Source organism: Abramis brama (genome assembly GCF_963993115.1).
Source record: "Abramis brama genome assembly, chromosome: 13".
Classification (NCBI taxonomy): domain Eukaryota; kingdom Metazoa; phylum Chordata; class Actinopteri; order Cypriniformes; family Leuciscidae; genus Abramis; species Abramis brama.
In genome coordinates, this window is record NC_139975.1 from 34,395,635 (window position 1) to 34,423,367 (window position 27,733).

The 27,733-nt window shown below is 37.4% G+C and overlaps 1 protein-coding gene and 1 long non-coding RNA gene across 3 annotated transcripts; both read right to left on the reverse strand.

Moving 5' to 3' along the window:
• Positions 1 to 535: 535 nt before the first annotated feature.
• On the reverse strand, positions 536 to 8,841 carry LOC311094414 (E3 ubiquitin-protein ligase TRIM35-like). 2 transcript variants are annotated; one of them, XM_084132376.1, is made up of 7 exons: positions 8,192 to 8,824; positions 6,320 to 6,415; positions 5,886 to 6,116; positions 5,746 to 5,768; positions 5,549 to 5,667; positions 2,545 to 2,812; positions 536 to 2,468 (listed from the first exon to the last, which is right to left on the reverse strand). In XM_084132376.1, coding segments are annotated over exons 1-7 (1,134 nt in total). In that variant the 5' UTR covers positions 8,588 to 8,824; the 3' UTR covers positions 536 to 2,467. The 2 variants fall into 2 exon arrangements, with proteins under 2 accessions (XP_083988502.1, XP_083988501.1); XM_084132375.1 differs by having other exon boundaries at positions 536 to 2,812; positions 8,192 to 8,841.
• A 13,776-nt stretch (positions 8,842 to 22,617) lies between these two features.
• On the reverse strand, positions 22,618 to 23,597 carry LOC311094422. Its single transcript, XR_014608656.1, has 4 exons — positions 23,531 to 23,597; positions 23,247 to 23,353; positions 23,006 to 23,109; positions 22,618 to 22,724 (listed from the first exon to the last, which is right to left on the reverse strand). It is a non-coding gene; the product is annotated as an uncharacterized lncRNA (long non-coding RNA).
• Positions 23,598 to 27,733: the final 4,136 nt, after the last annotated feature.

Sequence of the window (27,733 nt, forward strand, 5' to 3'; positions counted from 1 at the left end):
ATGATGAAAGCAGGAAGATCCAAATCTACAGGAGTAACGTTTACTGACTATTGACCGGTAAGATCCTCAGAGAGTCTAAACTCAAGAAGAATGGAAAGTGTGTGTGAGTGAAGGTGGTTGTGAATGTGTGTATATGTGTGTTAGTTACAGGATCAGAGAATGACACCCTTCCTCTGTTATAGTCCAGATACACTCTCACACGATCAAGCTTCTGTTCAATATGAAATCCAGACTCAATAACACATCCATACTCCACACACCAGACATCACTGTTGAAGAAATCACGTCCCTTGCTCTGGTTTAATGCTGTAGTTACTCCAAGTCTCCAGTCTAAACACTCTTTAACCTCCACATCCCAGCAGTGTGTTCCTGAGTTAAAACCCTCTGAACCCAGAACACACTCATAACTGTCAAATCTCTCTGGATTATCAGGAACAGGTTGATAGTATCCGCTGTTTCTCACACTGGTCAGATCATCAGACAGGACGAGACATGGATGAGCCGTGTTTGGATCCAGAATCACAGGAGCTGATGAGACACAATCAACAGATGCTTTTATTCTGATCTTCATATAATCATCAAGAGTGAACAAACACAGATTATTATGAATTATGACACTTTGTGATCAAACACATCAGACATTTTCCTCTGATCACTGTCAGTGCTGTTTAATTTTTATTATCAGTGTTTAACAGCCTCAACTACAAACATTAAATATGTGATTCAGACATTTGTGTCCCATCAAGAGTTAATAAAAATACCAATAAATGCTGTAGAAGAAAAACTGTAAGTGTGTGTCTGATCTTCTGCAGCATCTGATCATCTTCATTTCATTGGCAAACAGTTTATTCTTATTATCTGTTCTGTTTGACAACTAAAATTTGTTTACATATGTAATTATGTTGTTATTTTATATAATGTATAAAAAAGATTAAGATTTTCAAAACAAATTAAACTGTTTTAAATAAGAGTTTGAAAGTATGTAGTTTGTCTTGTTATTCCTTCAATCATTGCACATGAATATATAAACAGCTGCTGCCTCAGTGCATTCATATGTTTCAGAGCTCGAGTTATAGGATAATTATGTCACGATGTGGTTTTGTGTTCTGTCATGTTTAGTGGTTCCCTGTCTGTCTATTAGTCATCCCAGGTGTTTCCCATTAACCACACCCCCTTGTTATCCTGTCTAGCTCGTTTACCCCTGTATTTAAGCCCTGTGTTACAGCCCTGTCTTTGTGAGTTCTTATTTGACTGTTTTCGTGTCTACAGTTACGCTGTCATTCGGTTGTTCTGTTCGTGTTCTTGTCCTAGTCTGTCTGAGTTCATTATCTTTTGAGTTTGTTTAATAAAACCTGCTGCAATTGGATCCTGCTTCTGCATCTGCTTCAGCCGTCAGCGTAACAGAAGAACTCACCAAGACAGGGCTGAAACACAGGGCTTAAATACAGGGGTAAACGAGCTAGACAGGATAACAAGGGGGCGTGGTTAATGGGAAACACCTGGGATGACTAATAGACAGACAGGGAACCACTAAACATGACAGAACACAAAACCATATACATATACATATGAACATATGAGGATTTCACTGGCAAGAAGATTACTAAAATGTGTCAATAATTTATCTTGTCTTACATATTGTAAACATGAATTTAAACATACTTTCATTATTGTATGACTTGTTTAATGGTTACTTAAGTATTTAATTTATAATAATAATAATAATAATAATAATTACTTTGGGATTTTGGATTTAAAATAATTTTTCTTTATAAAATATTACATGCACAAATACAACTTTTAGTAAATATACACAAACCTCACAGCAACACAAACACAATTATTACACAATAATTTATCCAACTGACTAGCATTTAATAGTTAAATGGCCCTGGGATAAAAATAATTTGGCCGTTTTTATGGGTTTCAATGGGGACATTTTTGTCCTTGAGGTCCTGAGTGTAAATATTTTGTGTACAATGTGGAAAGGAAAGAAGAAAATTCAAATAAAAATACACACTTGTGCCAAAATTGATGCAGTTGGCATTAACACAGGAAAAAAATATATATATATAAAAAAACTGAAAGAGACAAACATGTCCTTAAGGGTTAATTTGGGTTAATTTGGTTATTTGGGTTAATTAACACAAGGGTTAATTTGGTTCTAAACTTTACATTGAAGTGTGATTGATCAATGAGACCCTTTGATTACAGTGTTATTATTGAAGCATAATTTGCAAAACTGTATTAATCTAGAAGCAGAATCAGATTTAACTGTGATTTTCTGCTGTAATAAACAGTTTAACTGGTAAGATCCTCAGAGGAGTTGTGCAGTTATTAAATAAGAATGGAAAGACAGTCTCTGTGAAGGATGTCCTGAATGTGCGCAGACAGACTTTAGTTACAGGATCAGAGAATGACACTGTTCCTCTGTCATAGTCCAGCTGAACTCTCACACGCTGAAGCTTCTGTTTAACAGTAAAGACAGTGTCAGGTTGCTCTTGGGATTTTGAGCTGTATTTGCTGTTCATGTACCACACATACCAGACATTAGACTTAAAGAAATCCTCTCCCTTCCTTTGGTTTGATGCTGTTGTTATTCCAAGAACCCAGTATATATTGTCTCCAACCTCCACATCCCAGCAGTGTGTTCCTGAGTTAAAGCCCTCAGATCCCAGGCCACACAGATACCAGTCAAACCTCTCTGGATTATCAGGAAGTGTTTTATCTCCATCACTGAACGACACACTGGTCAGATCAGCAGAGAGTGTGAGACGAGGATGTGCTGTGTTTGGATCCAGAGTCAACGGAGCTGCAAAGAGAATAACATCAGATTACAGGATGAAATATGATGTATTAGAAATGTAAATGTAAAACATTTTTCTTTTGTTGAAAGAGATCATAAATCATGCTATCATAACAATGGTCTCTCAGTTACTGTCAGAATGGATTGAGGCTTCAGGTTTAATATCAGTATTCAATTAACACTTTTGTATCCTAATACATAAACATAAACCATGAGGAATAGACTTTTCATTCTGAGTTCGCTGTATGATCTGATGATTTTCTGAAATACAGTTCAGATTCACTTGGTAATTCAAGTTATTATTAACCCCCTGAGGTCGGCTATCACGCTGGCGATAGCCAAAATAATAATAATAATAAAAATAAAAAAAAATAATAATTTTTATCTTATATGCTTGTGTTGTACATCAATCGATCCTGTTTAGTGTGTATTTTTTGTGTATACTCATGATAAAAACAAAGTGTTGTGCTTTTCACCAAATAAAGAAAAATAAACATTCGAGTTCTGCATACTCTCCGTCAGTGAAGTCAATTCTGAAACGCGTCCGAAAATGAACTGTAACTCAGCGAATACTCAGTCAAACAGGCATACAGACACACAGGCATGAAGCTTGAATTCTCTTCTTTTAAATGAAGTATTTTTTATAAAAAACAAATATTCACAGTTTATGTAATATGTATGTAAAGAGAGAGATGTCAGTCGTTCTCATCTCAGCTAATTAAGTTTTAATGTGACTCCGCCCACGGAGACCGCGCTATTCAAACGCAAATGTGAGGCGATCCATACAAACCTGTGAAACGCCCACATCAACTGGATAAGGCCGGTGACACACTGGATGCGAGGCGTAACACCTCATTTACACCGCACACGTCTGCGGCGCATTACGGCTGCGACACGGCTACCGGAGCTGATCGCGCCCATTCTCAATGCTTGTGTTTACACCGGCCGCGACACGGCGCGTTTCAGAAGCTTCCCAGAAGCGGCTCTCCGCGCCGCTTCGCTAAATATAGGCGCCTAGTCTATTTCTGATGGACGCGCGTCCAAGTCGCACCGGAAATACAAAATAAAAGTAAAAAAACATTGTCAAATTCAAAATAAACACCCTGTGCAAACTCCCTAACGTATTACACACCAATATCCTTGGTAGAAACCATAGACTGTATGGTAGAAACCCAAAAATCAAGAAAAACTACGTCGGACAGGCAAATCACGTGGTCTCGCGCATCCAGTCACTCCGCTTCTGAAATGCTCCTGGTGTGAGTTGGCACCGCGTGGAGGACGGAATAAAACCTTGTCGCAGACGTAATGCACCGCACACGTGTGCAGTGTAAAGCGTCTCAGCTGCGCAGCCTGCATGGCGTGTCCGTTTTTATTTCGGCTCCCATGTTAACAGTTTAGAGCTTGCACACTGCCTGCGTGAGACACGCGTGGAAAACGCATGCATGCTAGAAATAGAACCGACGCCTATTTTTCACGCGACACGCAAGCGTCTTGGAAGCGTTTCCATGCAAAATTGAATAGGAAAATCTGTTTATATGTCATTTTGACACGAATACATATTAATAAATGTCATTTTCATGTTTAAAAGTGTCTAGGTTTTGACATAAATGCAAATATAAATGTAATTTTACAAAATATTATCGATTTTCAAATACTGCTGTATTGAATGAACAGCTTTTAGCAAACTCTATTGCTATACTGAGATGAGGAATATATACTGTATGTGTTTTGTCAAAAATAAAGTCATCAACTAACTAATGAATCCTTTACTTTGAAATACGTATGATAAAATGTATACTTTAGTTTTGAAAGACGTTGACTAGTTTTGAATAGATTTTTTACTGTACAATAGAGAATTAACTGCACAATTACTAGACATGTTTACCTTGGATATTATACAATTTGCAAGCACAATTTGTGGAAAAATAAAAAAAATTGCGATGCTTCCAACTTTGAACCAATTTGGTAGTGTGTATATATATATATATATATATATATATATATATATATATATACATATGTGTGTGTGTGTGTGTATGCATATATATATGTGTGTGTATATATATAAAAAGCCTCTAAATGCCATCTGAAATTTTCTTCTAGAATGATCGTTTTTATGAAGCTTGTATATTTAAGTTAGCTATAGGTGACACACCTGAATGAATGGCTCATTAAGTATGCAGGGACATTGTCTCACCAGGTGTGAACTACTCAATATGCATGATGCTGTTGGAGCGTTTACGCCCCATCCGCATATTGGCTTTCCAAACTAAAAGTGTTTCACAAAACTTAAATCAATGTATCGTTTTATGTGAATGATTAGGCAGGATGATTTTCACATCATTTTGAAGAAAAAAGGCGACGACATCCATTAGTCAAAAGTCTTATTGACACATATTTAGTATGTGTTTTGTGGCCTTATTTCAGAAACTTTCATTTTTAGTTTTTTCAATAACCATGCATAAACATTATTCTCTCAAAAATGAAAACATGTACATATATGTGGCTCACATATTATGGTAGTCCTGTTTGTGCTATATAGAGTGAATTTACACCTTTGCCATTGATATGTTTATAAGCAACTGAAAAAAGCACAAATGTCAGGGCATGTCAGAACATCTCAAAGACCCCAAAAACACCCCAGACCCCAGAGGGTTAAATATATTCCTATCAAATGTAGATGTTGTGTGTGTTTATATGTGAACTATCTTCTGCACTGGTGTCAAATCTGCTAAGACTCACTGTGTTGGACAGTTTCCAGCATCTTCTTCCAGACTCTGAACGGCAGGTTACCCAGATAACGCGTCACATGAATCAAAGCTCCAGAACTCATCCGTGGATCCGGCTGTGAGATCTGGACTCTGAGGAACATTCAGGAGTCAGAACTGCAGTGAATTTGAGTTCAGATCTGAGAGAAGAGATATGAGCAGCTCACTCACCTTTCCATTGAGGCCTTAAAGTTCTGGAAAATATAGAGTTTGAAAACATTTTAATATCTTATCAAACACTCTCAGTGTCAATGAGTCTCTCTATACAAGTTGTTTTCTGCACAAAGAATGAAGCCAGATTGATTTGTCACCTTTAGAAACGAGACGTCATTGTCTTTCATCATCTCCTCCATGTCTCTGATTGTGTGTGAAAGAGCTAAGATGTGTGTGTTCATCTCCTCCAGCTTCTCCTTCATCCTCTGCTTCTTCTGCTCCTCTTCCTCTCTCAGTGCAGTGATTGTAGCTTCTTCTTCGTCTCTGAGAAACTGATGAAGCTTCTCAAACTCTTCTTTAATCTGACGCTCTGTGTGCTCAGCTTGAGACTGAAATCAAATCACATTCACTTCAATCATCTCAATCAACACAGATCTCGGATACCCGACATATAACGGATTCAGAAGCAAAAGCTGCTCGTCATTTACAGAAATAATCAACTGGAATCCATTATATTAAATATATCAATGTATAACAGTATAAAGTGATCCTCCAGCTGTAATGAAAATGACTCTTGATTCTGTTTCCTCACATTGATGTGTTGAGCTGTTTTCTCAAACTCTCCTTTCTTCTCTTCATTGTGTTGAAGTTTCTGTTGTAAGGACTTCAGTGCTGTATTGAGCTCCTCCTAGAATTGAACAAAAAATACATTAAACACCAGATTACAGTGAAGAGAAGAAAATACAGTGATATGATCATACAATTCTGTGCAAAAGTATTTATTATATAGTATTGCCATAACCACGTGATCTGTGACATCCGAAGCTTCGTTTCCACACACAGTCACATGACTGCTTCGTATTCAGATTCAAAAATAGTGTGAACCCCCTGAGCAGGTTTTGAGTGTCCTTCGGTAGTAGTAAATAAAAAAGAAATAGACTTAGCCCTCACACTGTTGAACAAGTTTCACAAGTTTCTTTAAATGTATTAAATTACCCACAAAATAAAATGTCAGCTGCCCAGTTCACAAGCACTTCACCATTCCACAACAATTTTCTTTTATTTTGATTATATATGCCTACATGAGCCTTGCCTGTGAACTCGTAGGATTAGGACTGAGGCTAAAGTTTATGTGAATAAGGCTGCATTAGTAGAGCAAAGCAGATTCATAAGAATTGTTTCTGTACAAGGTAATTAATCCCATTTATTATTATTATTATTTTCATAAATTAATTCATACAGTTGTTTGTTCATACATTGTATAAGAACTACATCAACACTAACATGAATTATGAGGATTAATTGTATTGCTTTGTGGTTTACGGAGCACAAAGTTATTTATTAAATGAAAAAAAAAAATGAAAAAAAGGTCTTCTGGGACAGAAATACAGATTTTCCACCTTTTGACCACAAGATGTCGTTAGTGTGCAACGTGTTGAAAAGCTTCGAGTAATGAACCATTTTACAATACAGTTGAGGGGGAAAGCCCCAGTGCTTCACAAAGTTTCATTTCACCATAATAACTATTATTTACTGAAGCAAAAAAATCCAATACTAACTGTGCCTGCGTGATAATGTATTTGGCCCCATAGTTACTAATTCCTCAAATCTCTGAAACTGTATTTATAATGTTGTTCAGCTGGACTAAACACAGCCAGTCCTGATCACTGCAGCCCTGTTCAATCAAATAAACACTTAAATAGGACTTTTTCAACAGCATGAAGTTGGTTAAAAGGTCTTAAACAGTAACGCACTATTGACAAAGGTGACATAAAATCCAGGAATAATGATGAAGACGGTGATTGAAATACATCAGTCTGTGATGGATTACAAAGCTATTTCAAAGGCTCTTGGACTCAAAGAACCACAGCGAGAGCCATTATATCCAAATGGAGAAAACTCGGCACAGTAAAACCTTCCCAGAAGTGGCTCAAAGTCACCAAAGGGCCAAGAACAACATCGTAGGAACTGAATTTTCTTAATTTCTATCAGAAAATGCTGAAGGACAATATCCCATCTTTAGTCTGCAAACTGAAGCTCAAGCAACAAGACAATGATTCAAAGAATAGTAAGTAAATCCACCTCTGAACGGCTCAAAAAAGCACAATTACAGTTTTGGAGTCGCCTTGTCAAAGGCCTGACTTGAAATCAATTGAGATGATGTGGCAGGACCTTAAACAGGCAGTTCATGCTTGAAAATCCTCCAATGAGGCTGAACTAAAGTTGTCCGCTCAATTGTGCTCTTTTTTTGGCAAAATAATGATATCTATGAAAAAGGCCCCACTACTTAGTATGAGACACAAAAACATAAGAAATCAGCATGGGCAAATACTTTTACAGCACAGTAAATGTCATATAAAGTTGAGTAAAATGACATTGAAATAGTAATGCACGAATGTGATGATATCTATGTTTATGACTAATTATTGTTCTTTACATGTGAAACAAGAAACATTTGTCTTACCTTGTAAGATGAAAGCACTTCACTGATGGGTCTGAATTTATGATTGTCATGTTTTTGTGAATTAATACACACTAAACACACAGGCTGTTTGTCCTCCAGACAGAAGAGTTTGAGTTTCTCACTGTGTAAACTGCAGATCTCCTCAGATCCTGATGAACGTTTCTCATTTCTCTCCTTCAGGAACGACTCACACAAGTTTTTTAATGTGAGATTAACTGGAGGATCATCTCTTGAGGATCTTCTCCTGCAGACAGGACACTCCTGAGTTTTCTTAGTTTTCCAGAACTGTTGTAGACACTCTTTACAAATGCTGTGACTACAGGACAGAAAAACAGGAACATTGAAGATTTCATAGCAAACAGGACAAATATAATCATCTTCAGCTGCTGAAGCCATTTTCACCGTTTGAGTCTCGCAAACTAAACTCTACTTTCACTTCCTGAACGACGGTTTTCAAAAATGAATCAAGATGAGAATCAAAGATCTGCTGTCTGTTCAGAAATGAACATCACAAAAATCCTTCTGTAAAGTTTTTCTCTTTGTTCTCCATTGATTGTTTATTCTTTATTGCTTTTGTTGAGACAAAGTCGGTGTGACAGAAAGGAGAAATAACAAGTCAGTCTCTTCCTGGTTAGTGTTGTAAGAGGGAGGAGTTTATGATCACTGCAAAAAATGTTTTTCTTACCTAGTATTTTTGTCTGGTTTCCAGTCCAAATATCAAGAAATTCTTAAATCAAGATGCATTTACTAGATAAGTAAAATTAGATAAGATATTATGGCTTGTTTTCTGGTGAAATAAATCAAAATTAAGTGAGTTTTTGCTTAAAATAAGCAAAATTATCTGTCCATGGGGTAAGAAAAATAATCTTAATTCAAACAGAAACAAGATTTTTTTTCTTACCCCATGGACAGATAATTTTGCTTGTTTTAAGCAAAAACTCATTTAATTTTGATTTACTCAGTAGTTGAACTCAGTAGTTGGCCATTGTGCTGTACAACCGAATAAATATCTAAAAAACAAAAAAAAGAGCGCAAAGGAAGTTTACATCAAAAACACCAATCCTAAAATTCAACATTAATTTTCTGTCATGCTCAAATCTTTGTCAGTGTAATGGGCAGGAATAAAGATCTGAGTTACTTTGACAAGGGCCAAATTGTTATGGCAAGGTGACTGGGTCAGAGTATCTCTGAAACTCAAGGCTTGTGTGTCGCTCCCGGTCAGCAGTGGTGAGGATTTACCAACAGTGTCTGAGGAGGGACAAACACCAGCGACAAGGTGTTATGGGGCTAAAGACCAATCAGAGTGCCTATGATGACCCCTGTCCACTTTCAACAGAGTTTACAATGTGTATGAACATAATTCATGTGCCTGGGAAGCAGCTGATCAAAGCAGATGTGATGTCAAGAGCTCCTCTTAAGCGGACTGATAACTTTAGTGATGGCCCAATGAAACGAGGAGCCAATTTCCAAGTGGGCGCCTGAAGGGGTAAATTGCGTGTGGAGAGCCAAACTCTCTGTCCACACACATATCTGGGAGCTTCAGCGACGGTTGGCGATACGACGGGTGCGTTCCCTCCTCCAAGTGCGACGACAGCGCAGTATAAAGGCCTGGACAGAGGGAACGGCGGCATCGGGTTCCTGAGAGGGAAACAGAGGCGGATGGTAGCCCAGATAACAAGAAAATGGGGCCAGGCCAGTGGACGACGACAGCAGAGAATTATGAGCGTACTCCACCCATGTCAATTGCTCGCACCAGGAGGTGGGATTTATAAGCCACCAAACAGCGGAGCATCGACTGAGGTCCTGATTACCGTGCTCAGTGAAGACTAAAAATATACTGTTTAATGTTATGTATCTGTATTATTTTTCTTTATTCATTTTCATAATAATTTCATAATGTATTTTGTCAAGTCAGAGTTTTATGTGCATGTGTTGAGTGCATGAGGAGACTATAGATAGCATGGAACCATGTGAAGATCATATGTCAGAGACAAGAGGGAAGCTATATTTTTGCTTTGAGGGGTGTGTACATTGTAACATGTTTCCACTGATGCAGATGTAAACAACGAAGATAGTTCTTAATATGGAAGTGAATTGTGCCATGTGTTCGCATGACATATACGTTCCATTTTTAAGCTCAAGCAACATAGTTTGTTACCATAAAAGGAAGCCGCTCTGTAATGTATATAAGCTCAACCTTACTGTACCACCTCAGAGAAACATAAAGGCAGAGAACAGAGAAATCTAGAATGAAGACCACCTCTCATGTAGCCTTATTCTTATATGCCTGTTTCTCTCCTATGCTGACATATGTATTAATAAAAAAAATTTTGGCAAAAGTAACTGGTGTAGCTTCCGTGATTCAACCATAATGGGGGAAGCATGATGATGATTTTTTTTAAATCTACACTCAGCTTGGCCATTACTCTGTGGGTGAAACCCTGATGACAGACTGGCAGTGGCACCAATCTGTTGGCAGAATTCCCTCCAAAAGTTAGAGACAAACTGGGGTCCCCTGTCCGAAACCACATCAGAAGGAAGCCAGTGAATCCTAAAGACGTGGTCCATGACTGCCCGCACAGTTTCTTAAGTCGACGGAAGCTTAGAGAGAGGTATGAAATGAACCGTCTTCGAAAAACGGTCAACGACAGTAAGAATCACTGTATTGCCGCTGGAGGGGGGAAGCCCCATGACGAAGTCCAGGAAAATATGGGACCAAGGGCGGGAGGGAATAGAGAGGGGACGAAGCAGACCATCAGGAGGCGAATTACCGGACTTCTGCTGGGCACAGGCAGAACATGACGCAACAAATCAACGCACCTCACGTTCCATGGCAGGACACTAGAATCGCTGGCGGCTGTACACCCCACCCCCGGATGAGCGACCAATTTAGAGGAGTGACCCCAACGCAGAACAGCCGGACGAGCAGACTTAATGACAAATAGTTTCCCTTCAGGGCAACCCCGGGGAACAACCAGAGGCGTCGCAATAGGGCAGGCAAGCCAGGCAATTGCCTGTGGCCCCGCGTTTTAAGGGGGCCCCCGAGGACTGATCATTCACACAATCGAAAATGTTAATATAAAGACGCAGCAACATCTCTGCATCCCCCTTAGTGGGGCCCCCTCTCTCATTACGCTGGTTATGCTTTTACCGCCTCGCCTCAGCAGCCTTTTTCAAACAGGCGCAGCGCTGACTCGTGGTAGATAGAAAATGCATGATTTTCTCCGTGGTTGGTCGGCCCTTGGAAGAGGAGAACTGGCGAGAAAGAGCGTCACGCTTAATATTCTTGGACCCGGGTCGATAAGAGATTGTGAAATTGAAACGCCCCAAAAAAAGGGCCCAACGAGCCTGTCTAGAGTTAAGTCTATTAGCGGAGCAGATATACTCTAGATTGGGATGATCAGTCCAGACGTTAAACGGACTGGAGGCTCCCTCCAGCCAATGGCACCACTCCTCCAGGGCCAGCCGAATGGCTAGGAGTTCACGGTTCCCCACGTCATAGTTACGTTCAGAAGACAAGAGCCGATGCGAATAAAACGCGCACAGGTGAACGTTATTATCAAGAGCAGAGCGCTGCAAGAGCACTGCTCCCACCCCGGCATCAGGCGCGTCCACCTCAACGATAAATTGACTCTCCGGATCAGGCGAAATCAGAATTGGAGCGGACGAGAACAATCTGTTAAGACGCTCAAAAGCATGTTGAGCAGCCTCAGACCATCCAGGGCGAAAGCCGTAGAAGTCTCTTTTAACTCGTGAAGGGGGAAACCGTGTTCAACAGCCTCATCAAGAAAATTACCCTCAGCCCTGAGTCAATTAGAGCAGATGTGCAGGTGACAGAAGTGGTACCCCAGAGAAGAATGGCTGAAATTATGGTGCGGGACTTGAAAGATGGGGATAGTGGAGTCGCACTCGCCAATACTCCCCGAACTACTGGCTAGCTCTCTCTTTTACCGAGCATGAGGCGACGAAATGTCCAGTACACCGCAGTAAAGGCACAACCTCTCCCGAATACGGCGTTGGCGCTCAGCGGAGGAGAGGTGAACTCTCCCTAGCTGCATGGGCTCAGGCTCTGGGCGTGGTTCAGGTGACGCTTTTGTCACCTGACCACGAGTGAAGGGGGATCCCCGGAATCCCGTGACGTCAGCACGCGCACGTCGGCACAGATCAAAACGTTTGTCAATACGAATGGCTAATTCCACCAGCTCATCCAGGTGTGAGGGAAACTCTTGTGCAAAAATCTAATCCTTAAGCTCCTCATTCAAGCCTTCCAAAAAGTGTGCCGTGAGTGCTGCTTCATTCCACTCACAGGTGGCAGATAAAGTCTTAAAGTCAATGGCATAATCAGCCGCGGAGCGCCTTCCTCGACGAAGTGCTGCCAGCTGGCGAGAAGCCTCGCAACCAAAGACAGAACAGTCAAAAACCTTCCACATCTCCTCCCTGAATAAACTGTTCACAGCAATCAGCCCCCGCCTCCCAGACTGCCGCTCCCCAATCCCGGGCTCGGCTCGTAAGAAGGGACACCACATACGCACCTTTGGCACGGTCGGCGGCATACGTGACAGGCTGAAGGGAAAACACCACCTCACACTGGGTAAGAAATGCACAGCACTCAGTAGGCTCACTGGAGTAGCAGGGAGGATTGTTGATACGAGGCTCGGAGGTGTGTCGTGACCCAGATGATGACGGCTGGTCTTGGCACAGGTGGTGTAGCTGAGCAGTCAGATCCGACACCTGGGCAACGAGTGTATCCACGGCATGCTTGGCGGCAGCTAATTCCTCAGCATGTCTGCCTAGCATCACTCCCTGCAGATCAACAGCTGAGCGGATGGTCGTCTCGTTCGCTGGGTCCATCATGGTTGGTTTATTCTGTCACAGTGCGAAAAGGACCCAAAAGCGAAAGCTGGTTGCAGAGGTTTATTGAGGATCAGATAAATGTCAAAAATAGGCTGTCTGCAGAGGTCAGGTACGGATGCCCTTCCCATAGGTGGATCTCGAACACGAGATGATGAAAGAGAACATGACGATGTGTACAGCTGCCCCATGCTCTCATCCAGATTTTTGAAGGAAATCAATGAGATCAGCAGGACTTTTGCCTTCAAAATCAGTCCTGGCAAACATTAGTCAGTTAATTCTGGTTTTACCCGGGACAGATCGAACAGAGCTCCGTGACTCTGCGTTAAGCTGGATAAGGCTGGATACGTTTTTTTTTTTTTTCGGTTTGAAACAATAATCTGTGGGTTGAAAAACTATTTAATATACAGGAATATATTTTAGTTTATGCAGTTCGCTACAGATGCAGTTAGCTAGCTCTGACTACTAGTAATAGTATGCGCCCTGACTATCCAATCAAAGGACGTGAAAATGCAGATGTTATTGTACGTCTAGATGGCCCCGGTGCAGTCAAATTGAAATCTGATTGGCTGATTAAATCTGACTGATTATCTGATTGGTTAAAGAAACCGTTTCATTGCCATTCATTTTAAGCTACAGGCGCCAGCACTATCGATTCTGAAGGCCTCAAGGCAGATTTCTTTGACCCTAGCACCACATGATGGCTGAAATATGATTGGATAAAAGCTCTAACATAAATATACACTACTGGAAGCAGCGCAAACAAGAGAAAAGCTATGGAATTAAGATAATCTACTATTGGGAATAATTTAATACACATTTATGGAAAAAATGTATTAAAGCACAAGTCAGTGATTCTGATAGTGTTTAGGCCAGCAGAGAAGGTGACCACAGAGAACCCGGACCTCTGTTTAACGTCTCATCTGAAGGACGGTGCTTGTTACAGTATAGTGTCCCCATCACTATACTGGGGCGTTAGGACCACAGACAGTAAAAGAAATGGACACAGTGACCTCATAGACTTAAACAGAGACAAGTGAAGTCAATCAGAAGCACTCTCTTCCTGATGGCTGAGCGTACTGTGCAGACTCAAACTGAGCTTGACGACGTAGATGTGACGTGAGCAACCTGTCTGATAGTTGTAAGTCTTCTAGTAGCTGTGCCGAGATAAATCTGAACCATTCCCTTCAGAATCTTGCAGAGACGGAGAGTGTGAGTAGGAGCTGTCCATCAGCTAGGAGCAGGAGCGACTTTATGACTTTATGCCTCCACGTCCCCCCGATTGCCTGTGAGCTTCTCCTCCAGTCTATACAGTAATTTCTCTACTGTGCGACAGAGAGTCGCGTGGTTATGACGCAATCGTTAGCCTATTTTTACAAAATCTGCTTCTACGGGGCCATAACGTAAGATACAAGGTAATGGAGCCTTTTCTACATTGTCGTGTTTCTTTAGAAATAAATAATGGACAAAAAGAGTCTTTAAACGCCTCAGATGTAAAGTTATTCGCTGTCAAAGTGACGCCAAAATGAATGGGAGTCAATGGAATGCTAACAGCAGGTGATGGCTTGCTAACCAATGGATGCCTCCATAGAAGATACGCTTTCCAGGTGCTGGATTACCCCCTTGGTTAGGACACACACAGACCACAGGGTGAACAGCGCCCCCTGCTGGCCTCACTAACACCTCTTCCATCAGCAATCTCCCATCCAGGTACTAACCAGGCTCAGCCCTGCTTAGCTTCAGTGGGCCACCAGTCCTGGGCTCCAGGGTGATATGGCTATTGGCATTGTGTTCAGCTGTGCGAGAGCGCACGTGAAGGCAGAGATGTATAAAGTACTAGAGACCCAGACTTGAGTAAAAGTACAAGTGCTCTATCAAAAAAAGTGACTTGAGTAGAAGTTGAAGTGCTCTTTAAGCACCACACTTAAGTGGAAGTACTGAAGTATTCAACATTTTTTGTACTTAAGTATTGCAAGTAGTTTATTTTAAAATTGACTAAAGTATGTCACATGATATGTCTCTTCTTCATGTGTCCATATATGGACTAAATGTGCATAGGGTGCCCTCAGTCTGTCAGTGTGGATTGAAAACACAGTACATCAGAGTATCCAGCGCTCATAATGACTACATTGGCACATTTGGGTATAAATTCAATAAATATTATTCTTCTCTATAGAAATCTGAGGTAAACCTTTGAAATAAATTCTAATTATAAACAAATTATTGATAAATCTATCAATATTTGTAAAAATCTGCACATTTTTTTAGCTAAAAGCCCTGAGGGACGTTGTTTTGTCAAGCGCTTTCATGACGACCGCACAGGAGTTTTTTTCTGATTGGGAGCGGCTGACGCTCATAATTCATATTAAAGGTATCGACTCATTTTTTCATTACATAACTCCTGACACAAATTAAGACATGAATTTCTCAGAATAAAATAGTGGTCAAATACTGAAACTTGAGTCTTACATCATTTTAATTACCTTTGTCAAGGTAATAACATTAAATCTTATAGTAACTTTGAACTATTTAAACAAAGAACGATTCAGTGCGTCGACGTCCTCGTGAAGGCTAACATCACTTCATTCTATATGAATTGTCTTTCACAAATGAAAACATGGACTCTAAGTAGGGCCAGGGGTGATCTCCTTCCTCACCCTCACCGCCACGATCACTCGAAGTTGAAGGTGTTGAAGGTTGTGTTTCTGGTTCTTCCATCTCGAAACAAACTAATAAAGCTCAAGTGTTCTCAATGGAGGCAGGCAGCAGAGCGAAAGGCAGAGCGGGAGCACGCGCGGTCTTCTTGATCGCTTGATTAGCTCAATGATGAGCCAGCTTCATCAAACCTGGTGCCAGAGCCATCTACCGCTCTGGCAGTGATAATGTGGGTTTGGAATGATTCGTAACATTTTTATCATTGTAACGAGTAACGATGCAGCACATAAAAAATGTATTGGAGTAAAAGTATTAAACTCATCGAAAATATGTACTTAAGTAAAAGTAGAAGTAAAAAAAAATACTCTAGTAGAGTACAGATACAGCCTTTTCACGAGTTCACATCTACATATAATTAGTACAATAAGTTTATGCGTATTTGGCGTGCTGTCCGGGGGGAGGGCTCCGAGCTCGGAGTTAGGCCCGAACCCAGAGTTCTCCCCCCAGTTGGTAAGTGTAGATGGAACTGGAAGTGAGGAGATGGGGTGGAGGAGGGATGCTGACAAACTTTCAATGAACAGAGATAGGTCTGCTGTGAATTTATACTCTGTCATTGAGTTGATTACTGATTAATCTCCAGCTGTGCATAATTTGGTTAATTATTTGAACCTGCTCCTCCCGAACTTTGTTAATAAAACATCATTTAGTACTTCAGTACAGTAGTGAAGTAGTTTGTTACTATACATCGGAGAAGAGAAACAAGCTGAGGAATCAAACTTGACTCCTGACAGTGCAGAGCTTGCCAGCCACAGAAACAAGGCTGAAACAAATAGTTGAAGAACAATAAGCTGACTCAGTGTGTGAGAAAATCCGTCAGTACTGCCAGTCTGGGTGGCCAGAGAAAAGTCACCAGCAGAAAGAGCTGGAGCCATATTGGCAAGAACGAGGACATTTTTCCATAGCGGGAGACCTCCTTTTGAGAATACAAAGGATTGTTATACCCAGATCAATGTGGCAAGTGATACTGTTTCATACCGTTGGAGAAAATGCAGGGATCTGTGGTGTCGTGATTCGGAGAATCCGGGCTACATAAAATAATCTATTTTGTGTTAGTTCAGTTACCTTTGTCGGCAGTGTTCAGTAGACACACCCATCTTAATTTCTATATATCACCTATTCTGGTCGAAAAGACCAGAAACATTAAAGATAATGTTGAAAGTATTAATTAATGTACGTACACTACCAGTCAAAAGTTTTGGTTTGGTAAGATTTTTATGTTTTTAAAAGAAGTCTCTTTCAGTTATTTGATCCTTCAGAAATCATTCTGATATATTTGCTGCTCAAAAAAAAAAACATTCATTATTATTATCAATGTTGAAAACAGTTTTTTCAGGATTCTTTGATGAATAGGAAGTAAAAAAAAAAAAAACAGTATTTATTTGAAATATAATCTTTTGTAACATTATAAATGTCTATAATGTAACTTTTGATCAATTTAATTCATCCTCGATGAATAAAAGTGTTGATTTATTTTATTTAATTCCCCCAAAAAATAAAATAAAAACTCTTACTGGCCCCAAACTTTTGAACGGTAGTGTATAATGTTCAACATTGATAATAATGAGAAATGTTTCTTGATCGTCAAATCATCATATTAGAGTGATTTCTGAAGGATCATGTGACACTAAAGACTGGAGTAATGATGCTGAAAATTCAGCTTTGATCACAGGAATAAATTACACTTTATATTCACATAGAAAACAGATGTTTTACAGCTGACGAGCAGAAGAGACTTCTTTTAAAAAAACCTTACCGATCCAAAACTTTTGACTGGTAGTGTATGTTATAAAAACACAATGCATTAAAATGCAAGCACAGTTAAGTGCATATTTTTTTCAATTAGTGCAATTCAACAAGCTTTCTTTGTTTCAAAAACATTTGGCATTACTTTACTTCCATAGACTGTAGATCACAGTTATGTTCTAGCTCCTCATTCCTGCTCCTATCTCCTATATCAGTATATATATATATATATATATATTTTTTTTTTTTTTTTTTTTTTTTTTTTTGTTTGTTTAACCACTATTTCCAATGAAAGGTGTTTATCTTCATCATTTTTTCTTGGAGTGGATCAACTAAGAGCAAAGAAACAACCACAGATGAGCTACAATAGCAGACAGAGCTCTACTATTAAACTCTTAAGACTTATTAGTTCATTTCCCCAACATTGCTCGAATACTGAAATACAGTGATGGACTGATTCTCTAAAGCCGATGACAGAAGATCAAATCTGAGGTTATCTATATATCTCAAAATCTAATGACACCAGATTCAACTGATGATCACAAAAGTAGGAGTTATTTTTCTTGTATTAAAGGACAAATTAGTCTTTAAAACCGAAAGCCCCATTAGTTTTCCATCAGTCTCTTCATGACGTACATAATACTCTTCCACCCTCATATAGGGATCAAACTATATCAATGATGTAATTCGCTGCTACCAAAGTACGATACATTGTTGAAGAAATCAGCTTGCCAGTCACGACTGTTTCCCAAAACCGTATTGTCGCAAATTGTCGCAAACCACATTGTCGTTTATTACGTCACGCATGTGGTGGATAAATAACTTCTTTTAATGAAACTGTTTGAGATCATATTAACTCTAGATGTTTTGCTATAAATTACAGACATGGCATCTGAGAACTATCTCTCATTTTTCTCAGTTATTTTGCTTTATTTACAGATTCAATCATAGGCTCGTTCTTACGCATTAGAGCACGTTCACACATGCGCACTCTTCAGAAACGGTGCTTTAAATCTCTTGACAAACTAAAAGACGTAACTGACATTTGTATGTATTATAAATAAAAGACACAGGTTGTCCTGAATGTCAGCTTGCTTATTTTGCTCAGGATAAGGATGTATTAAGTCCACATGTCATGTAAACTAGAAACTCTGCTTCTAACCACAGATCGAGATCTGTCGCTCCAAACACACAACTCTGCGATGCTGTTTGCGAATGTTCATTAGAACGATTGTTTCAGGAAACACCGACTCATGTGGTATGGATAAAATATTGGAAACATGATGAAAGCAGGAAGATCCAGATCTACAGGAGTAACGTTTACTGACTATTGACCGGTAAGATCCTCAGAGTCTAAACTCAAGAAGAATGGAAAGAGTGTGTGAGAGAAGGTGGTTGTGAATGTGTGAATCAGAGAATGACACCGTTCCTCTGTTATAGTCCAGATACACTCTCACACGATCAAGCTTCTGTTCAATATGAAATCCAGACTCAATAACACATCCATACTCCACACACCAAACATCACTGTTGAAGAAATCACGTCCCTTCCTCTGGTTTAATGCTGTAGTTACTCCAAGTCTCCAGTCTAAAAACTCTTTTACCTCCACATCCCAGCAGTGTGTTCCTGAGTTAAAACCCTCTGAACCCAGAACACACTCATAACTGTCAAATCTCTCTGGATTATCAGGAACAGGTTGATAGTATCCGCTGTTTCTCACACTGGTCAGATCATCAGACAGGACGAGACATGGATGAGCCGTGTTTGGATCCATGTAGAATCCATGGCAATGTAGAATGCGGTCTTTAGCGGAAGCAATACAATCATTTTTAAATCAATAAACTCCTTTTTAAATCAATGTTTTGTGTCAAATTATTGATTTATTTGGTAGATAGCCATGTAATAAGTAAGGGATAATGTAGAGCGAGGCGGTTGTTATAGCGAATACAACCCCCGACAGGCTGATCAGGACCCCTCCGCTTCGCTATAACAACCGCCTCACTCTACATTATCCCTTACTTAACAGCATCAACTACAAACATTAAATATGTGATTCAGACATTTGTGTCCCATCAAGAGTTAATAAAAATACCAATAAATGCTGTAGATAAAAAACTGTAAGTGTGTGTCTGATCTTCTGCAGCATCTGATCATCTTCCTTTCATTGGCAAACAGTTTATTCTTATTGTCTGTTCTGTTTGACTTATTAACTAAAATGTATTTACATATCTAATTATGTTGGCTTATTTATTATTAATCTGAGGCTAAATGCTCCAATTGTAACTCCTAACAACCACCAAATTAGGCTCAGACCTTCAAACGTTTCTGACTCAGGTTGCTTTATCTTTTATAAATGATGAGACTTACAGTTTTCCTAAAAATGATGGGAAAAAAATACAGACTCATTGACGGAATCTTCAAATCCATTGAAGTCCATCATTTTGAATCTGGTGTGGTGATTATATATATAGTATTTAGTAACCTTAAAGAAACCTTCCTGCAAAGCTACGTGAAAAACTATGCGCAAGTGTACCTGGACAAAAGCCGTTTTAAACGCAAAGGGTCGTTACACCATATATTGATTTGAATTAGTTAACAGAAGTTAAATCATAAATAAAAAGACTTTTGCACAGTACTGTATATATATATATATATATATATATATATATATATATATATATACATATGTAAGCAATAAGGTACGAGAGGCTGTGCTGTATCGTGAATAAGCAACCCCTTCAGCCGTTACTTATTCACGATACAGCACTTGCCTCGAGTACCTTATTGCTTTTATAAAACGGTTGCCACACAATACAAATATTAAAACCGAAAAATATTTATCTATGCAACTTTCATGACGTAAAATCACTAAAAGCATTCCTTCCGCTGGAAAAAATAGTCCCTGACCGTAAACAGCAACAGAAGTTACATACATTATTTCGCCAATAGATGGCGGCAAAGACTGTCTTATGAATGAGTCAGTCGGTAGAGAAGACTTTTATATTGAAAAGACTCAAACTTGTTTTCACGGAGAAGGAAGACGCAACTGACAGATGACACGGGAAAACCCCTTAACGGTTCTCTTAAAGGAGCTGTATGTAGTTTTCAGCGACCTCTAGCGGTGATGTTTCAGATTGCAACCAATAAGTTTACAAGCGCGTGCTCAGTGTTGCCAACTTAGCAATTTTGTTGCTAGATTTAGCAACTTTTCAGACTACCCTAGCAACTTTTTATTCAAAAAGCACCTAGCAACAAATTTAGCATTTTTTTTTTAATTTATTTGGCAACTTTTGGAAAGTGATTCTAATCCAAACAACACACGTACAAACTAGCTAAATAGTTTATAGCTAAACAGAGCGGTTCATTCATAATTCCTTAAGATCGCTGTGTAAATGTGGAAATCGCTGTGAAAACCGGAAAACAAAAGACAACGAGCGCAGGGGCGGGGCTACAGGTCTATATAGCCAGGCACAGAGGCTGCGGGCGGCAGCAGCAGCAGTAGCACGCATTTCACATTTTTGGCAAAAACACATTTCATGTTTCACTGGTTGATAAGAAAATAGCCTACATTAAATGTAATTGTAAAGTGTTTACCCTTGTGAAAAAAAAGTGCACTTAAGTGTACTTTTATAAAGTGTACTTATTACATAAATAATATACTTTAAATATATACACTTAAGTGTGAATTAAATGCCATCTTTTCGGCGCACTTAATGCACATTAAGTGTAATTAATTTCAAATATATCATATATTAAGTTGAAATAAAATGTAATAAGTTGCCATTAAGAGTGATTTTTTGGAACAACTTAATTGGTACTTTATTACAACTTTATATATACTTTCATAATTGCTTCTAGTGCTTTTAAAATATACTTAAAGTGCACTACAAAATGTAATGACACGCAATTTATGTGATTTAAAATATACTTTAATGTCAGTTAACAATACACTTAAGTGTGAATTAAATGCAATGTTTTCGACACACTGAATGCACATTAAGTGCAATTAATTTATAATATATCACATATTAAGTTTAAATAAAATGTAATAAGTTGCCATTAAGAGCGATTTTTTGGAACAACTTAATTGGTACTTTATTACAACTTTATATCTACTTTCATAATTGCTTCTAGTGTTTTTAAAATATACTTAAAGTGCACTACACAATATAATGACACGCAATTAATGTGATTTAAAATATACTTTAATGTCAGTTAACAATACACTTAAGTGTGAATTAAATGCAATGTTTTCGACACACTGAATGCACATTAAGTGCAATTAATTTAAAATACATCACATATTAAGTTGAAATAAAATGCAATAAGTTGCCATTAAGAGTGATTTTTTGGAACAACTTAATTGGTACTTTAATACAACTTTATATCTACTTTCATAATTGCTTCTAATATCTTCAAAATATAGTTAAAGTGCACTACACAATATAATGACACGCAATTAATGTGATTTAAAATATACTTTAATGTCAGTTAACAATACACTTAAGTGTGAATTAAATGCAATGTTACAATCAACAAAACTAAATGTAAAACCCTCTAAATTTACTGACAAAATAATCACTAAAAGAAGTACATAAAAACCTTTCTGTTGATGCACAAGAAAACCCCAAGAAACACTATGCATAAACACAAACAGTTTTGGAAAGAGACCTTTGGGTAATGCTTTACAAAAATATATTAGTTACCTACTTCAGTTAACATGAACTAAGAATGAATAATACTTTAAGCATTTATTAGTCTAAGTAAGATAATATTAGTCTTGGTTAGATCATGTTGGCTAAAAAATAAACTAATATTAACAAATGAGACCTAATTAAAAGTTACCGAACCTTGTTATTTAGCTCTTAAAGGGATGTTCAGCAGAAGAAAGAAATTCATACAGGTTTGAAACAACATGAGGGTGAGTATATGATGACAGAATTTTCATTTTAAAGTGGAGTATCCCTTTAAACCTTTACCAGCACCAACATTAAACAGGACCAAATGCTTACTCCAGCATTACAGTGAATCCAAGTTTGTCTAAAAAAAAAAAACACACTAAAAAAATAAATAAAATTAGACTCCAAAAGCACAAAAACCAAAATGATTTGTCACCCAATTTTTTAAGTTGTTGGAAAGTGCTGTTTATGTCAATGTCCCAGATGCTCTCCAGAGTATGTGAATGGAAATGTTTCAAAGCTGCAGGAAAGTCAGAAAAAATGCCTTGAGGAAAAAAACAGAAAATTTGTTTATAATACAGATCCAGTCCATTATTATATTTGGCTCAATTGAGTGAAAGAGATAGATATACAGTTGCGCTTCAAAGTTGATATACACCTTGCAGTATCTGCAAAATGTTAACAATTTTAGCAATAATAGGGATCACAAAAATGTATACGTTTTATCTTTATTTAGTACTACCCTGATGAAGCAGTTTATTCTGCAAGGTGTATGTAAACTTTTGACTGTTAACTGTTGATAAATTGTGTGATGTGATTGATTACCTCAGTCACCAGGGCCACATCGTAGTAGAAAGCTGGGCAAGGTTCCTTCTATTTACCACAAACACCAGGATTCCACTGACTACGCCATCTTTACTGACACTGGGCTTAAAGTGATTAAAAATAGAGAACCTTTTTATTGCTACTTTACAGGGAATTAAGCATAACTTTATCAATTACACAAATATAGATATATGACCCATGCAAACCCAGGACCAATGCAAATTAAGAAAGGTATTCTTACATTTTAAGCTTGCCCCACATAGCTATCTTCATGAAGGATGTTCCTGTTCTTGTATTTACCACGGTTGACACAGCAATGCTGCAAGCCTTCTTCCTTTGGTTTGTTACCTATAAAATATATGATGATTATCGGGCAGGTGTAAATGCACAGGTGGGAATTTATTACTTGCACATGCAAAAGATTCAAAGCATTTAAAAGCTATAGGGATAACGTTAGTTAGTGACTTGAAAGTAGTGTTTTAGCTTGATCAGGATGTGCTGTCATGATAAATCTTGTAACATCACCTCATCAATACAGGTCTGTGATTCCACACCGCTTGCACTGTCTCTCCAATAACAAATATGAACTGATCCTGCAAAATGAATGTTTAAATCCAGATAAACACAAAAATATTACATATTCCAAAACAAATAGTAATTGAACAACTCTTTAAATACAAAATGAAATTGAACACATTACAAGCATTTTTTCTAAAGGTGGGTAATATATTAAATATTTATGGTGGTTATAAGATTGATTATTTGTATTAAATGTAGGCTATATAAACGTCTTCGAGTGTTACAATATTGGATCAGCATTCAGCAAATGTTTAGTAGCTTGTTTAAAATAATTTAAAAAGTCGGTTTAGTTTTTTAAAAAAAATCAGCAACCAAATTCCTCGAACACGACCACACACGCCTTCCTCACATTACAATGTAAGACATTATTAGAATGCAATCATATATAAATTATTGAAAACATGATTAATTCACCTCCCGAATCTATTGAGTTTATAATATCTGCGATTAAAATGCACTCAGCAACTGACATGTTACGGTGAAAAAAAAAATTAACTAAAGAAAGCATCAATATATACTTACTTGACTGATTATTTGCAGCATAACGTCTCATCTGCAAACAAACATACAAACGTGGTGCTCCTTTTGTTCTCTTGTTTGGCTAGCTTCAGTATCATCACGCATCGCGCAAACGGATCGCAAAACATAGCGCATTTTTCAAACTCTAGTGAAGTAGAGCGTCATAATGACGTAGTATTTCTCGCGCATGCGCATTAAACAACATATTCATATATCATGCATGGTTAAATGTTATTTCAGCTTTTCTGTTTAAGTTGTTCTAACTCATTGTGTTGTTAAACTCTGTAAGTTCACAAAACTTTACTCATTAACCTAACTAAAAGTTAATCTTTTTTTTCAATGTAGTCTAGTGTGATTAAAATTAAATGTATTTTAACTGAATTTAAATGCAAATTCATTTTGTTTACATTTGTTTAACTTTTGCTCGCAATTAATACAATTTTAAATGTGTGTTTAATTGACTTAGAACAACATAATGATATTGAAAGTATTATGTTCACAGATGTAAAGTAGCTACAACACATTACTATTAGACTCCTCTCATATATTACATTTTATTTTCAAATATTATTAGAAAGCTGACACTAGTCGAGTTCATAGAGCAAGGGCTGGTGATAAAAATGTCAACAATAAGTTGTACTGGATTATACTGTATAAGCAGATGTATTGGAAAAAAACATTTCAACTGCATAATGCACACAGTATATAGACAAAACACATTTAAAATACATTAACAAATTAATTTTGGACAACACACTTGAGTTGGAATTAAAATCAATTATTTTCCATGTTTTCCATTAAAACTGTTATTTTATATATTAGTCAATACATCAAAATAAATTCCCTTTAATAACTTATAACTTTAACTTTAATAAATTTAAAACACTATAAATCATAATTATTTAAAATGTATGTTTAAGTAAAACTTAGCAGACATTACAAAGTGCATTTTTTAAAACATGCACTTAAGTGTGTTTATAAATATTGTCATGAAAGTGTTCTTTCTTTAAGTAACATTTAATTAGACATTATTAAAAAGTGCATTTGTAAAAAGTGCACTTAAGTGTGTTTATAAAAATTATGATGAAAGTGTACTTTCTTTAAGTTAAGCTTAATTAGACATTATTACAAAGTGCATTTTTTAAAAGTGTACTTAAGTGTGTTAAGAAATATTGTGATGAAAGTGTACTTACTTTAAATTAAACTTAATTAGATATTATTACAAAGTGCATTTGTAAAAAGTGCACTTAAGTGTGTTTATAAATATTGTGATGAAAGTGTACTTACTTTAAGTTAAACTTAATTAGATATTATTACAAAGTGCATTCGTAAAAAGTGCACTTAAGTGTGTTTATAAATATTATGATAAAAGTGTACTTTCTTTAAGTCAAACTTAATTAGACATTATTACAAAGTGCATTTTTAAAAAGTGTATTTAAGTGTGTTAAGAAATATTGTGATGAAAGTGTACTTACTTTAAATTAGACTTAATTAGATATTATTACAAAGTGCATTTGTAAAAATTGTACTTAAGTGTGTTTATAAATACTGTGATGAAAGTGTACTTTCTTTAAGTTAAGCTTAATTAGACATTATTACAAAGTGCATTTTTTTAAATGCACTTAAGTGTGTTTATAAATATTGTGATGAAAGTGTACTTACTTTAAGTTAAACTTAATTAGATATTATTACAAAGTGCATTTGTAAAAAGTGCACTTAAGTGTGTTAATAAATATTGTCATTAAAGTGTATTCTCTTTAAGTACACTTAAGTGGTCTTTAATTTTAATTTTATTATATTATCTGCAAGTGCACTTTTCAAAAAGTATACTTTGATTATTTTAAGCACACAAAAAGTACGCTTTCAATACAATTAAGCACACTTCTTTTTCACAAGGGATAACTGTACAATATCAATGTTGTATTTAAAAATGAAAAAATCTGATCATGAAAAAGTGTTTGTATTACTTTTACAAATATGTATGTATATGTATTTATTTTTTTTTACAAACAAATCTAAATTAGCATTTCAAATAATATACGTATGACATAATGGCGTAATGTTGCGTTGCGATTACGTAATGACGTCATAGCGCACTGACGTCACAACGTCATTTAGCAACTTTTAGCAACAAATTGATCTGCCTTTAGCAACTTCCCCTGAAAATTAGTTGGCAACACTGCGCGTGCTCTTACGCGTGCTCGAATTTATGAGCGAGCACTGTGGGTACCGGCCAGACTGAGACGCGTCACGCAACACACTGGAGAAAGCATCCCACAACATGCTGGAAACTCAGGTAAACTCCCACTGCAACGTTACAATAATAGGCTACTTTTATCAGCTTGACGCTGAACTAATGCTCCATGCTCGTAATGTTACCATGATAAGTATGGAACCCTATCAACCGTGTCGAATTTTGCCACTGCAAGCACTAACTTCACATTTTCTTCAGGAAATGTACATTCTAGGTTTGTAGATAAGGTTTCTCACTATGATTCAAATGCCCTGCCGATGTTGATCCGTGTTTTTTACCCGAAGTTCATCCGATTCACGTCTGGCCTTTAATACGAGCTTCAGCAGAAATTTTTTTTTTTTTTTTTTTTTATCAATATGTGGAGTTTGTGTTGGAGTCGGTGTTTTGCTGGGCGCAGGTCGTTTCTTAGTGTTATCAGACATGTCATAAGTTGCATAAGTCATAAGTCCATAAGTGTCGTCGCTGTTGAGTGCAAAGTCAGTAGGCTAGACGAGTCGAGAGGCTCGGGAGCGCGCATGCAGGTGACGTCACTGGCGGTAAATCCGACCCGGGACCTTCACATAAAAATAAGAATACTTGCTTTCAGAGGTAATAGCAAAACCCGCAAAGTGGATAATTTTAATGTGAGATTACAACCCCTTCACACACAGGCAATAAAAAAAGGATTCGTTTTGATAAAAAAGCTACATACAGCACCTTTAAAAGGACACGATATTGCAGCGGACATTCAAACGGAATATTTTATTATGAATATAGGACTGACCTGAAGGAAAATGCAATGTCTACTGTGAATGCAGGTAACTTTACACTCGCTTTTTCGATCTCTCACAATACTCCACTATATATAGCTACAGCTTCAATGGACAATATCAATGAGATCGCACATGTGTTTAAGTTGCTAAGAGTGGTTGCTAGGGGTGTTGTAGTGATACATAGAACCATTGGGTGAAGCGGTCATAGCCGTGTTTTATCGCACAATAAAGTACAGCTATTGACCAATCAGAATCAAGGATTGGTACTAACCGTTTTATAAATATATATATATATACATATGTATATATACAATTTTCAAACATTTTAAAACTGTTTTAAATAAGGGTTTGAAAGTATGTAGTTTGTCTTGTTATTCCTTCAATTATTATGCATGAATATATAAACAGCTGCTGCCTCAGTGCATTCATATGTTTCAGAGCTCGAGTTATAGGATAATATACATGAGGATTTCACTGGCCAGTAGATTACTAAAATGTGTCAATACTTTATCTTGTCTTACATATTGTAAACATGAATTTAAACATACTTTCATTATTGTATGACTTGTTTAATGGTTACTTAAGTATTTAATTTATAATAATAATAATAATTACTTTGGGATT